At 70.5% G+C, this 13,127-nt stretch overlaps 1 protein-coding gene and 1 long non-coding RNA gene across 2 annotated transcripts; both read right to left on the reverse strand.

Annotated features, from left to right (window-relative positions):
* Nucleotides 1-2,933: 2,933 nt before the first annotated feature.
* On the reverse strand, nucleotides 2,934-5,621 carry LOC140645520 (uncharacterized). The gene is made up of 3 exons (XR_012040008.1): nucleotides 5,566-5,621; nucleotides 4,998-5,082; nucleotides 2,934-2,990 (listed from the first exon to the last, which is right to left on the reverse strand). It is a non-coding gene; the product is annotated as an uncharacterized lncRNA (long non-coding RNA).
* Nucleotides 5,622-7,377: 1,756 nt separating this feature from the next.
* Nucleotides 7,378-12,664, reverse strand: TSR2 (TSR2 ribosome maturation factor). Its single transcript, XM_072848912.1, has 5 exons — nucleotides 12,522-12,664; nucleotides 11,723-11,813; nucleotides 11,547-11,638; nucleotides 8,360-8,653; nucleotides 7,378-7,599 (listed from the first exon to the last, which is right to left on the reverse strand). Exons 1-5 carry the CDS (start codon nucleotides 12,600-12,602, stop codon nucleotides 7,378-7,380), a joined length of 780 nt encoding a protein of 259 aa, XP_072705013.1. The 5' UTR covers nucleotides 12,603-12,664.
* Between the last annotated feature and the right edge of the window lie 463 nt (nucleotides 12,665-13,127).

Raw genomic sequence — 13,127 nt, forward strand, 5'->3', positions numbered from 1 at the left:
CCCCAAACTCCTCCCCTCCCCCCGTGTCCCGCCCCAAAGTCCGGGGTGTCCCCCCCCAAATTTCGGGGTCCCCCCCACCCCGGGTCCCCCAAACTCCTGGGTCCCCCCGAACCCCTCCCCCACTCCTGCGACCCCCCAAAATCCTGGGCCCCCCTCCCCCAACTTTCAGGGTCCCCCACCCCCGCCCTCCCCCTTGGGTCCCCCCAAACCCCGGGGTCCCCTGAACCCCCAACTCCTGCCCCTCCCCCTCGATCCCCCCAACCCCCCGGCTCCCCCCCATCCCCCAACTCCTGCCCCTCCCCTCGATCCCCCCAACCCCCGGCTCCCCCTCCCCCCCAACTCCTGCTCCTCCCCCTCGATCCCCCCCGGCTCCCCCTCCCCCCATCCCCCAACCCCCTCCCCCCCATTCCGGGGTCCGCCCCTCCCCCCTCACCTCCGCGCCGCCCCCGCTGGTGCCGCAGCGCCCCTGGCGGCTCCGCCGCTCCCCGCCGCTCGTGCACGCGGCGCCGCAGCTGCACCCCGGAAGTCAGGGGACCCCGCAATGGGGGAGGGGCACTCAACACCCCCCCATCCCATCTACCCTCCCCACCCAGGGAGGGGCACCCACAGGCCTTGGGCGGGGGGAGGGGATCCCGCACCCCAGGGTGGGGGAGGGGAGCCGTGGGAACCCAGGGTGGGGGAGGGCGGGAGCCCGCACCCCAGGGTGGGGAGGGGGGACTTGGGAGCCTGGGGGGGTCTCTGGCACCCCAGGGTGGGGGAGGGGGCCCCTGGGACCCCAGGATGGGGGAGGGGGGTCCCGCACCCCAGGGTGGGGAGGGGAGCCCTGGGACCCCAGGGTGGGGAGGGGGTCCTGCACCCCAGGGTGGGGAAGGGGAGCCCTGGGAACCCAGGGTGGGGGAGGGGGGCCCTGGGACCCCAGGGTGGGGGAGGGGGCCCCTGGGAGCTCAGGGTGGGGGAGGGGGTCATGGCCGCTGCCCCTCCCCCCTCACCTCCTCCCGCCTGCCCAGGGCCTCGCGCAGCTTCGCCTCCAGCTCCTGCTTCTGGAACGGGGGGGGAGGGGCGCCCATGGGAGACCCCGGCACCCCCAGGGTCCGCTGAAACCCCCAGCACCCACGGGACCCCGGAGCCCCCCAGCACCCATGGGCCACCCCTCCCCCGCCAGCTCCCAGCACCCATGGGAGCCCCCAGCACTCACGGGGACCCCCAGCACCCATTGGATCCCCCAGCCCCCCAGCACCCATAGGACCCCCCCCGCACCCATAGGACCCCAGCCCCCATGACCCCCTCCCAGCCCCCCAGCACCCATAGCCCCCCAGCACCCATAGGACCCCGCCCAGCACCCCCCAGCACTCATGGCCCCCTCCCAGTACCCATAGGACCCCCCAGCACCCATAGCCCCCAACACCCATAGGACCCCTCCCTCAGCACCCATAGCCCCCCAGCCCCCATAGGACCCCCCTGCACCCCAGCCCCCCAACACCCATAGGACCCTCCCCAGCACCCATGGCCCCCCAGCACCCATAGGACCCCCCCAGCACCCATAGACCCCCAGCACCCATGGGACCCCCCCGCCCCCCAGCACCCATAGGACCCTCCCCAGCACCCATGGCCCCCCAGCACCCATGGGACCCCCCCCCCCCCAGCACCCATGGGCCCCCCCAGCCCCCATAGGACCCCCCCAGCACCCATGGCCCCCCAGCACCCATAGAACCCCCAGCCCCCCCGCACCCCAGCCCCCAACACCCATAGGACCCCCAGCACCCATAGGACCCCCCCGCACCCCAGCCCCCCGCACCCATGGCCCCCCAGCACCCATGGGACCTCCCCAGCCCCCCCGCACCCATAGCCCCCCAGCCCCCATAGGACCCCCAGCCCCCCAACACCCATGGGACCCCCCAGCACCCATAGGACCCCCCCGCACCCCCAGCCCCCCAGCACCCATAGGACCCCCCGCACCCATGCCCCCCGTACCTGGGCGCAGGCGGGCGCCCAGGGCCCCCGCAGCCCCCGCAGGAGGCGCCGGCCCCTCCCCAGGTGGGCGAGGGCGGGGGCAGGGCCCCCCAGGGCCGCCACCGCCCCCGTACCCCCCTTCAGCGCCCGCCAGCGCCCGCGCGCCCGCGCCCCCGCCTCGCCTGCAGGGGCGCCCTTCTCTCAGCCCTCCCCCCCCCAGACCTCCCAGCCGCCAGGGCAGCCTTCGGAGCGGGGGCGTGGGGGTCCCCAGGGGTTTGGGGGCCCCAAAGTTTGGGGGGGTCCAGGGTTCAGGGGGACCCAGGAGTTTGGGGGGCCCCAAGAGTTTGGGGGACACCCCACCCCCAAAGCCCCCAGTCCTCCCATCCAGCAGGGGGCAGCCTTCAGGGAAGGAAAGGGGGGCAGGGGTGCCCAGGGGTTTGGGGGGGGCCCCAAGAGTTTGGGGGTCCAGGAGTTCAGGGGGGACCCCAGGAGCGGGGGGGGACCCCAGGAATTTGGGGGGGACACCCCACTTCCCCCCAAAGCCCACCCGAGACCTCCCGTCCAGCAGGGGGCAGCCTTCAGGGGAAGGAAAGGGGAGGGGCAGGGGGTCCCCAGAGGCTTGGGGGGCCCCAAGATTTTGGGGGGGGTCCAGGGTTCAGGGAGACCCCAGGAGCTGGGGGGACCCAGGGGTTCGGGGGACCCCAGAAATTTGGGGAGGGACACCCCAAAGAACCCCAGTCCTCCCGTCCAGCAGGGGGCAGCCTTCAGGGGAAGGAGGGGGGCAGGGGTCCCCAGGGGTTTGGGGGGGCCCCAAGAGTTTGGGGGGGGAGCCATGGGGTCAGGGGGACCCCAGGAGTTGGGGGGAGGGGCCCAGGTGTGTGGGGGGGGGCAGAGGTTTGGGGAGGGGCAGGGGGAGGGGAGAGGGGGAGGGGCGACTCACGCAGGGCGGGGGCGGGGGGGCCCTGGTTCTCGATCACCCCGAGAAGCTGCCGCAGCACCCGGAGCTGGAGCAGGAGCAGCTTCTGCTTGCGGCGGGTGTCCTGGGGGGAGGGGCGGGGTGGGGGAGGGCGGGGGGAGAAGAGGGGTTAGAGGGGTGGGGGGGCTGGGAGAGGATTGGGGGAGGGGAGGTTGGGGGCGGGGGTAGAGATGGGGGAAGGAGGGGAGGGGGAATGAGGGAGGGGAGGTGGGGGGGGGGTTGGGGGCAGAGATGGGGAGGGGAGAATGTGGGGAGGGGAGGTGGGGGCGAGGGGGAATGTGGGGGAGGAGGGAGGGGGCAGGGGGTTGGGGGCAGAGATGGGGAGGGGAGTGTGGGGTGGGGGTTGGGGGCAGAGATGGGGGAGGGAGGGGGAATGTGGGGGAGGGAGGTGGGGGTTGGGGGCAGAGATGGGGAGGGGAGGGGGAATGTGGGGGAGGGAGGTGGGGGCAGGGAGGGGGAATGTGGGGGAGGGGGATTGGGGGCAGAGATGGGGGAAGGAGGGGAGGGGGAATGTGGGGGAGGGGAGGTGGGGCGGAGGAGGAATGTGGGGGCACATGAGGGGACTTGGGGGCAGTTATGGGGCGGTGTGGGGTGGTTATGGGGCGCTGTGGGGCTCCATAGGGCAGTTATGGGGCAGACATGGGTGCCGTGGGGCAGCTGTGGGTGCTGTGGGGCAGTTATGGGCCCCCATAGAGTACTTATGGGGCAGATATGAGTGCCGTGGGGCAGGTGTGGGGCAGTTATGGGGCGCTGTGAGGCACCATAGAGCACTTATGGGGCAGACAAAGGTGCCGTGGGGCAGCTGTGGGTGCTGTGGGGCAGGTGTGGGGCAGTTATGGGGCAGATATGGGTGCCGTGGGGCAACTCTGAGGCAGTCATGGGGCGCTGTGCAGCACCATAGAGCACTTATGGGGCAGACATGGGTGCTCTGGGGCACCTGTGGCTGCCATGGGGCAGCTGTGGGTGCTGTGGGGCAGACAGGGGTGCTGTGAGGCAAATGTGGGGTGGTTATGGGGCGCTGTGGGGCCCCATAGGGCACTTATGGGGCACATATGGGTGCCATGAGGCAGCTGTGGGTGCTGTGGGGCAACTGTGGGGCGGTTATGGGGTGCTGTGGGGCCCCATAGGGCACTTATGGGGCAGATATAGGTGCTCTAGAGCACCTGTGGCTGCCATGGGGCAGATATGGGTGCTGTGGGGCAGAGATGGGTGCTGTGGGGCAACTGTGAGGCGGTTATGGGGCGCTGTGGGGCCCCATAGGGCACTTATGGGGCAGATATGGGTGCCATGAGGCAGCTGTGGGTGCTGTGGGGCAACTGTGGGGCAGTTATGGGGCGCTGTGGGGCACAATAGAGCACTTATGGGGCAGATATGGGTGCCACGAGGCAGCTGTGGGTGCTGTGGGGCAACTGTGGGGCGGTTATGGGGCGCTGTGGGGCCCCATAGGGCACTTATGGGGCAGATATGGGTGCTCTAGAGCACCTGTGGCTGCCATGGGGCAGATATGGGTGCCGTGGGGCAGAGATGGGTGCTGTGGGGCAACTGTGAGGCGGTTATGGGGCGCTGTGGGGCCCCATAGGGCACTTATGGGGCAGATATGGGTGCCATGAGGCAGCTGTGGGTGCTGTGGGGCAGAGATGGGTGCTGTGGGGCAACTGTGGGGCAGTTATGGGGCGCTGTGGGGCACAATAGGGCACTTATGGGGCAGATATGGGTGCCATGAGGCAGCTGTGGGTGCTGTGGGGCAGACATGGGTGCCGTGGGGCAGCTCTGGGGCAGTTATGGGGCGCTGTGGGGCCCCCTAGGGCACTTATGGGGCAGATATGGGTGCCACGAGGCAGCTGTGGGTGCTGTGGGGCAGAGATGGGTGCTGTGGGGCAACTGTGGGGCGGTTATGGGGCGCTGTGGGGCCCCATAGGGCACTTATGGGGCAGATATGGGTGCCATGAGGCAGCTGTGGGTGCTGTGGGGCAGAGATGGGTGCTGTGGGGCAACTGTGAGGTGGTTATGGGGCGCTGTGGGGCCCCATAGGGCACTTATGGGGCAGCCGTGGGGCAGCCGTGGGTCTCACCACCAGGTGCTCCACCAGGACGCGGGCCGGGGCCTCGCCCTCCTCCTCCTCCAGGGCCAGGGCGGCCTCGAGCGCCAGCAGCGCCCTGGGGACCCCCCCCAGAGACACCCGTGGGGACGGGGACCCCCCCAGGGACACGGGTGGGGACCCAGGGACCCCCGGGGACCCCCCCCAGGACACGCGTGGGGACGCGGGGACCCCCCCCCCGGGGACATGGAACCACTCTGGGGACGCCCCCCCCCAGGGACACACGTGGGGACCCGGGGACCCCCGCCTGGGACATGGAACCACCCCGGGGACACGCGTGGGGAGCCGGGGACCCCCCGGGGCTGCGGGGACACCCCCCAGGACACGCGTGGGGACCCGGAGACCCTCCCGGGGACGTGGAACCACCCCGGGGACCCCCCGGACACCCGTGAGGGCACGGAGACATCGCGGGGACCCCCAGAGACCCCGGGAGGACCCGGGGACCCCCCCTCCCGGGACACGCGTGGGGACCCTGGGCCCGTGTTCCCCCCGTGGGAACGGAGCCAAGATGGCGGCCGCCCTGCGGGAGTTTCCCGCTCACCCCCGCGCGCGCTCCAGCCGCCCCGCCGCCATCTCTTCCCGCGCTCCCGCCTCGCCCCGCCCCCCCCCCCCCGCGCCGGCCGATCACACCCCTCTACCCCCACCTCAACCCCGCCCTTCCGCCACGCCGGCAACCAATCGCCGCGCGGCACCGCCCTCCCTCGGGCAGGGAGCGGCCAATCGCCGAGTGCGAAGGGCAGGCCCCGCCCCCCCCGCGTTGCCGTGGAAACGCTCTGGCAGGCCGCCATCTTGGAAGGGGCGGGGCGAGGGGCCGGACTGGGAGGCCATAGGGGCTCTATAGGGGCTGGGGGTCCCTATGGGGCCACAGGGACTCTATGGGGCTGGGGGGCCTCTATAGGGGCATGGGGGTCCCTATAGGGGCATGGGGGTCTCTCTGGGGCCATAGGGACTCTATGGGGCTGCAGGGGGGCTCTATAGGGGCATGGGGGTCTCTATGGGGCTGTATAGATTCTATGGGGCCAGGGGTCCCTATAGGGGCATGGGGGTCCCTATGGGGCCACAGGCACTCTATGGGGCAGGGGGCCTCTATAGGGGCATGGGGGTCTCTATGGCAGCTGGGGGTCCCTATGGGGCCACAGGGACTCTATGGGGCTGACGGGGGTCCCTATAGGGGCATGGGGGTCTCTATGGGGCCACAGGGACTCTATGGGGCTGGGGGGCCTCTATAGGGGCATGGGGGTCTCTATGGGGCCAAATAGCTTCTATGGGGCTATATAGATTGTATGGGGCCAGGGGGTCCCTATAGGGCCAGGGGGACCCTATGAGGCCGCAGGGACTCTATGGGGCTGGGGGGGTCTCTATAGGGCCATGGGGGTCTCTATGGGGCCATATAGATTCTATAGGGCCAGCAGGTCCCTGTGGGGCCATAGGGACTCTATGGGGCGGGGGGCATCTATAGGGGCATGGGGGTCTCTATGGCGGCTGGGAGTCCCTATGGGGCCGTATAGATTCTATGGGGTTGTATAGATTCTATGGGGCTGGGGGTCCCTATGGGGCCACAGGGACTCTATGGGGCTGGGGGGTCTCTATAGGGACATGCAGGTCTCTATGGGGCTGTATAGATTCTTTGGGACCGTATGGACTCTATGGGGCCGGGGGTCCCTATAGGGCCAGGGGGGTCCCTATGGGGCCACAGGGACTCTATAGGGCCGTGGGGGTCTCTATGGGGCCATATAGATTCTATAGTGCCAGCAGGCCCCTGTGGGGCCATAGGGACTCTATGGGGCTGGGGGGGCCTCTATAGGGGCATGGGGGTCTCTATGGCAGCTGGGAGTCCCTATGGGGCTGTATAGATTCTATGGGGTTGTATAGATTCTATGGGGCTGGGGGTCCCTATGGGGCCACAGGGACTCTATGGGGCTGGGGGGTCTCTATAGGGACATGCAGGTCTCTATGGGGCTGTATAGATTCTTTGGGACCGTATGGACTCTATGGGGCCGGGGGTCCCTATAGGGCCAGGGGGGTCCCTATGGGGCCACAGGGACTCTATAGGGCCGTGGGGGTCTCTATGGGGCCATATAGATTCTATAGTGCCAGCAGGCCCCTGTGGGGCCATAGGGACTCTATGGGGCTGGGGGTCTCTATATGGGCATGCGGGTCCCTATGGGGCCGTACAGATTCTATGGGACTGTATGGACCCTATGGGGCCAGGGGGTCTCTATGGGGCCGGGGGGGTCCCTATAGGGCCAGGGGGGTCTCTATGGGGCCGTATAGATTCTATGGGGCTGGGGGGGGCTCTATAGGGGCGTGCGGGTCCCTAAGGGGCCGTACAGATTCTATAGGGCCGGGGTCCCTACAGCCCCCCGACCCCGCTCTCTCTCTCTCTTTCCACCCCCCCCATCGGGGCGGGGGCGGAGCCTTTATTCGTCCCCGCCCCCTGCGCGGTGGGGGCGGGGCGCGCCCGCGGTGGGGGCGGGGCGGGGGGCGTGTCCCCCCGGGGCCCCGCCCCCCTCAGCGCCGCCGCCGCCGCACCAGGGTCCAGCCGGCGGGGGGCGGGGGTCCCGCACTCCATGGCCTGGGGGAGGGGGATGACGTCATCAGCGGCACCCCCTTGGTGACATCATCACTGCCCCCCTCCCTGCCCCGGTGGCACCCCCACGTCCCACCCCCGTCCGATGACATCATCAGCATCGTCCCCCCGGCTCGGTGACATCATCAAGGTGTTCCCCTCCCCCGTGTCCCTCTCCCCAGCTCAATGACATCATCACCCCTCCCCCAGTCTGATAAGATCATCACTCCTTCCCCAGCTTGATGACATCATCACCCACAGTCTGATGACATCATCGCCCCTCCCCGGTTTGATGACATCATCACCCCAGTCTGATGACATCATCACTCCTCCCCCAGTCTGATGACATCATCACCCCCAGTGTGATTACATCATCACTGCCCCCCTCCCCAAAGCCGGGGTCCCCGAATGACATCATCAGTGCCCCCCACCTCAATGACATCACCAGTGCCCTCCCCCTTCAGTGACATCACCGGTGCCCCCGGTGCCCCGCGCCCAATTTCATGACATCATCACCGCCCCCCTTCCCAAACCCGGGGGTCCCCCCAATGACATCATCAGGGCCCCGCCCCAATTCAATGACATCATCAGGGCCCTCCCCCTTCAGTGACATCACCAGTGCCCCCTCCTCGATTTCACGACATCATCACTGCCCCCCCAATCCCGGGGGTTCCCCATGACATCATCAGCGGCCCCGCCCCCAATACAGTGACATCACCAGCGCGTCCCTGCCCATCGCGCTGATGTCATCGCCCCGCCCCCTTACCTCCTCCTCCTCCTCCCCCCCCCCCTCCGGCTGGGGGGGGTCACGTGGGGGGGGTCGCCCCCATCGGCGGGGGGCGTGGTCAGGCAGGGCGGGGTCGCGGGGCGTGGTCAGGCGGGGCTCCTCCTCCTCCTCCTCCCAGGGGGCGGGGCCTTCCCCGGCGCGGGCGGCGGCCAGGGCGGCGCGGAGGGCGGGGCCTCGCCGGGCCAACGCCCCCAGCGCCTCCCCCACCCCCCCCGCGTCCCCACGGCGAGCGCGGGCCGAGAGCGAGAGCAGCTGGCGGCTGACCTGGGGGAACTGGGATGGACTGGGAGGGACTGGGAGGGACTGGGGGGACTGGGGGGACTGGGGGACTGGGGGGGACTGGGGGGAACTGGGAGGGACTGGGGGCTGGGGGGGACTGGGGGAACTGGGAGGGACTGGGGGGCTGGGGGGACTGGGGGACTGGGAGGACTGGGAGGGACTGGGGGACTGGGGGGACTGGGAGGGACTGGGGGGCTGGGGGGGACTGGGGGGCTGGGGGGGACTGGGAGGGACTGGGGGGACTGGGAGGGACTGGGGGGCTGGGGGGACTGGGGGGACTGGGAGAACTGGGAGGGACTGGGGGACTGGGAGGGACTGGGGGGACTGGGAGGGACTGGGGGGCTGGGGGACTGGGGGACTGGGAGGGACTGGGGGGCTGGGGGGACTGGGAGGGACTGGGAGGGACTGGGAGGGACTGGGAGGGACTGGGGGACTGGGAGGGACTGGGGGGACTGGGAGGGACTGGGGGACTGGGGGACTGGGAGGGACTGGGGGACTGGGGGGACTGGGAGGGACTGGGGGGCTGGGGGACTGGGGGACTGGGAGGGACTGGGGGGCTGGGGGGACTGGGAGGGACTGGGGGGACTGGGAGGGACTGGGGGGCTGGGGGGGACTGGGGGGACTGGGAGAACTGGGAGGGACTGGGGGACTGGGAGGGACTGGGGGGCTGGGGGACTGGGGGACTGGGGGACTGGGAGGGACTGGGGGGCTGGGGGGACTGGGGGACTGGGAGGGACTGGGGGGCTGGGGGGACTGGGGGACTGGGAGGGACTGGGGGGACTGGGGGACTGGGAGGGACTGGGGGGACTGGGGGACTGGGAGGGACTGGGGGGACTGGGAGGGACTGGGGGACTGGGGGACTGGGAGGGACTGGGGGGCTGGGAGGGACTGGGGGGACTGGGGGGACTGGGGGGACTGGGAGGGACTGGGGGGCTGGGGGACTGGGAGGGACTGGGAGGGACTGGGGGGGACTGGGGGACTGGGGGGACTGGGGGACTGGGGGGACTGGGAGGGACTGGGGGGCTGGGGGGACTGGGAGGGACTGGGGGGACTGGAGGGACTGGGGGGACTGGGATGGACTGGGGGAACTGGGAGGGACTGGGGAACTGGGAGGGACTGGGGGGCTGGGGGGACTGGGGGACTGGGAGGGACTGGGGGAACTGGGAGGGACTGCGGGGGACTGGGAGGGACTGGGGGGGACTGGGGGGACTGGGGGGCTGGAGGGACTGGGGGGACTGGGAGGGACTGGGGGAACTGGGAGGGACTGGGGGGACTGGGGGGACTGGGGGGCTGGGGGGCTGGGGGGCTGGGGGGACTGGGGGACTGGGGGGACTGGGAGGGACTGGGGGGACTGGGGGACTGGGGGGACTGGGGGAACTGGGAGGGACTGGGGGAACTGGGGGGCTGGGGGGGACTGGGGGGGACTGGGAGGGGGCTGGGGGGCTGGGGGGACTGGGAGGGACTGGGGGGCTGGGATGGACTGGGGGACTGGGAGGGACTGGGGGACTGGGGAACTGGGAGGGACTGGGGGGACTGGGGGGCTGGGATGGACTGGGAGAACTGGGAGGGACTGGGGGACTGGGATGGACTGGGGGAACTGGGGGGACTGGGAGGGACTGGGAGGGACTGGGGGACTGGGGGGACTGGGAGGAGTGGGGGGACTGGGGGGCTGGGGGGACTGGGAGGGACTGGGGGAACTGGGAGGGACTGGGAGGGACTGGGAGGGACTGGGGGACTGGGGGGACTGGGGGAACTGGGGGACTGGGAGGGACTGGGAGGGACTGGGGAGGCTGGTGGGACTGGGGGACTGGGAGGGACTGGGGAACTGGGAGGGACTGGGGGAACTGGGGGCTGGGGGGACTGGGGGGACTGGGAGGGACTGGGAGAACTGGGAGGGACTGGGGGAACTGGGAGGGACTGGGAGAACTGGGAGGGACTGGGGGGACTGGGAGGGACTGGGAGGGACTGGGAGGGGACTGGGATATACTGGGATGTGCTGCGAGGGACTGGGAAGGGGCTGGGCTATACTGGGAGCATACTGGGAGCCACTGGTTTATACTGGGAGTGACTGGGAGGGGATAAGGGTCCCTAGGGGCTGCTGATGGAAGCTGGGGGGGAACTGGGCTGTACTGGGAGTGACTGGGGGGCTGGGAGGCTCCTGCCTCATACTGGTCCATACTGGGAGCTACTGGTCCATACTGGGAGCTACTGGGAAGTGACTGGGAGGACATAAGGGTCCCTAGGGGCTGCTGATGGAAACTGGGGGGAACTGGGCTGTACTGGGAGTGACTGGGGAGGGGGCTGGGGGCTCCTGCCTCATACTGGTCCATACTGGGAGCTACTGGGGCATACTGGGAGCTACTGGGGCATACTGGGAAGGAACCGGGGGGATCAGAATCACTAAATGGCGCTGATGGGGGCCTGGGGGGGAACTGGGCTGTACTGGGAGTGACTGGGGAGGGGGCTGGGGGGCTCCTGCCTCATACTGGTCCATACTGGGAGCTACTGGGGCATACTGGGAGCTACTGGGGCATACTGGGAAGCAACCGGGGGGGATCAGAATCACTAAATGGCGCTGATGGGGGCCTGGGGGGGAACTGGGCTGTACTGGGAGTGACTGGGGAGGGGGCTGGGGGGCTCCTGCCTCATACTGGTCCATACTGGGAGCTACTGGTCCATACTGGGAGCTACTGGGGCATACTGGGAGCTACTGGGGCATACTGGGAAGCAACTGGGGGGGATCAGAATCACTAAATGGCGCTGATGGGGGCCTGGGGGGGAACTGGGCTGTACTGGGAGTGACTGGGGAGGGGGCTGGGGGGCTCCTGCCTCATACTGGTCCATACTGGGAGCTACTGGGAGCTACTGGTCCATACTGGGAGCCCACCTCCCGCAGGCTGCCGTCCTCCACCGCCGTGTCGAACTCGTTGTCCATCACCTCGGCCAGGAACTCCTCCACCTCCTCCTCCCCCAGCTCGGCTGCGGGGGAGGGGCGAGGGCTGGCTCACCCCTCCCCCCACCGCCGGGGTGGGGGAGGGGTGGGGGGTGGGGGAGGGGCCTCACCGTTTTGGGTGAAAAAATCCTGCAGGGCTCCCGCCAACCAGGCGGCTTTTTCGGGGCCCTGCGGCCCCCCGAAGCCCTGGGCCACCGCCAGCTGGGGGGAGGGGCGGTCGGCGAGGCGCCCCTCCCCCCCAAGGGGCTGCCCCTCCCCCGTGTCCCTCAAGCGTGGTCCCTTCCCCCATAAGGTGCTGCCCCTCCCCACAAGGGTTCCCCCTCCCACCGTGTCCCTCAAGGGTGGCCCTCCCCCCGTGTCCCCCAGGGGTGTCCCCTCCCCCCACAAGGGGCTGCCCCTCCCCCACAAGGGTTCCCCCCCGTGTCCCTCAAGGATGGTCCTTCCCCCATAAGGTTCTGCCCCTCCCCGCAAAGTGGCCCCTCCCCCACAAGGGGCTGCCCTCCCCACAAGGGTTCCCCCCAGCGTGTCCCTCAAGGATGGCCCCTCCCCCATAAGGTTCTGCCCCTCCCCCGCAAGGGGTGGCCCCTCCCCCACAAGGGTTCCCCCTCCCACCGTGTCCCTCAAGGGTGGCCCCTCCCCCCCAGGGCTGCCCCTCCCCCAAGAGGTGCCCCCTCCCCCCACAAGGGACTTCCCCTCCCCCCGTGTCCCCCAGGGCTGTCCCTCCCCCCACAAGGACCTGCCCCTCCCCCACAAAGGGTTTCCCCTCCCCCATGTCCCCCAGGGCCCCCCTCCCCCAAACCTCCCTGCCCTCCCCCGCTCCTTGTCGCCCCCTGCCCCGCCTCCCCCGCCCTCCCCGCCTCCCCTCCCCCGGGTGCCCCTCCCCCTCCCCCTCCCCGTGCCCCTCCCCACCTGCAGCGCGGCCCAGCCCCCCAGCACCGCCCGCACCCCCCGGGCGAACAGGGCCCGCTCGTCCAGCCCGGGGGCCGCCATTGCCGCGCCTGCGCAGTCCCGCCGGCCGAGCGCCGAGCGAGGAGCGCCGCGCGATCGGTCGCCGGGGGCGTGGCCTGGGGAGGGGTGTGGCCTGGGGAGAGGGGCGTGGCCTGGGAGAGGGGCGTGTCCCGGAGAGGGGGAGCGGCCTGGGGACGGGGCGTGGCTAAGGGGGCGTGGCGAAGCGGGGGAGGCGTGGCTTAGGGCGGAGGCCCGGACGGGACTACAGCTCCCGGCAGCCCCCGCGCGGCGGCGGCCACGTGACGCAGGTGAGCGGGAGGGCGGGGGGATACGAGGGAGGGAGGAGCGGGGCGTATGGGGGCTATAGGGGGCGGGGGGGGGCTGTGGGGGGCAGGGGGTGTGCGGGGGCTGTAGGGGCAGGGGGCACGCGGGGGCTATAGGGGCCGTAGGGGGTGGGAGTATACAGGGGCTATAGGGGTGTGGGGCGTATGGGGGCTATAGGGGCGCCCGGGGAGTATAGGGGGTGGGGGCATATAGGGGCTATAGGGGGTGTGGGGATATACGAGG

This window comes from Ciconia boyciana, chromosome 34 (genome assembly GCF_034638445.1).
Source record: "Ciconia boyciana chromosome 34, ASM3463844v1, whole genome shotgun sequence".
NCBI classification, from domain to species: Eukaryota; Metazoa; Chordata; class Aves; order Ciconiiformes; family Ciconiidae; genus Ciconia; species Ciconia boyciana.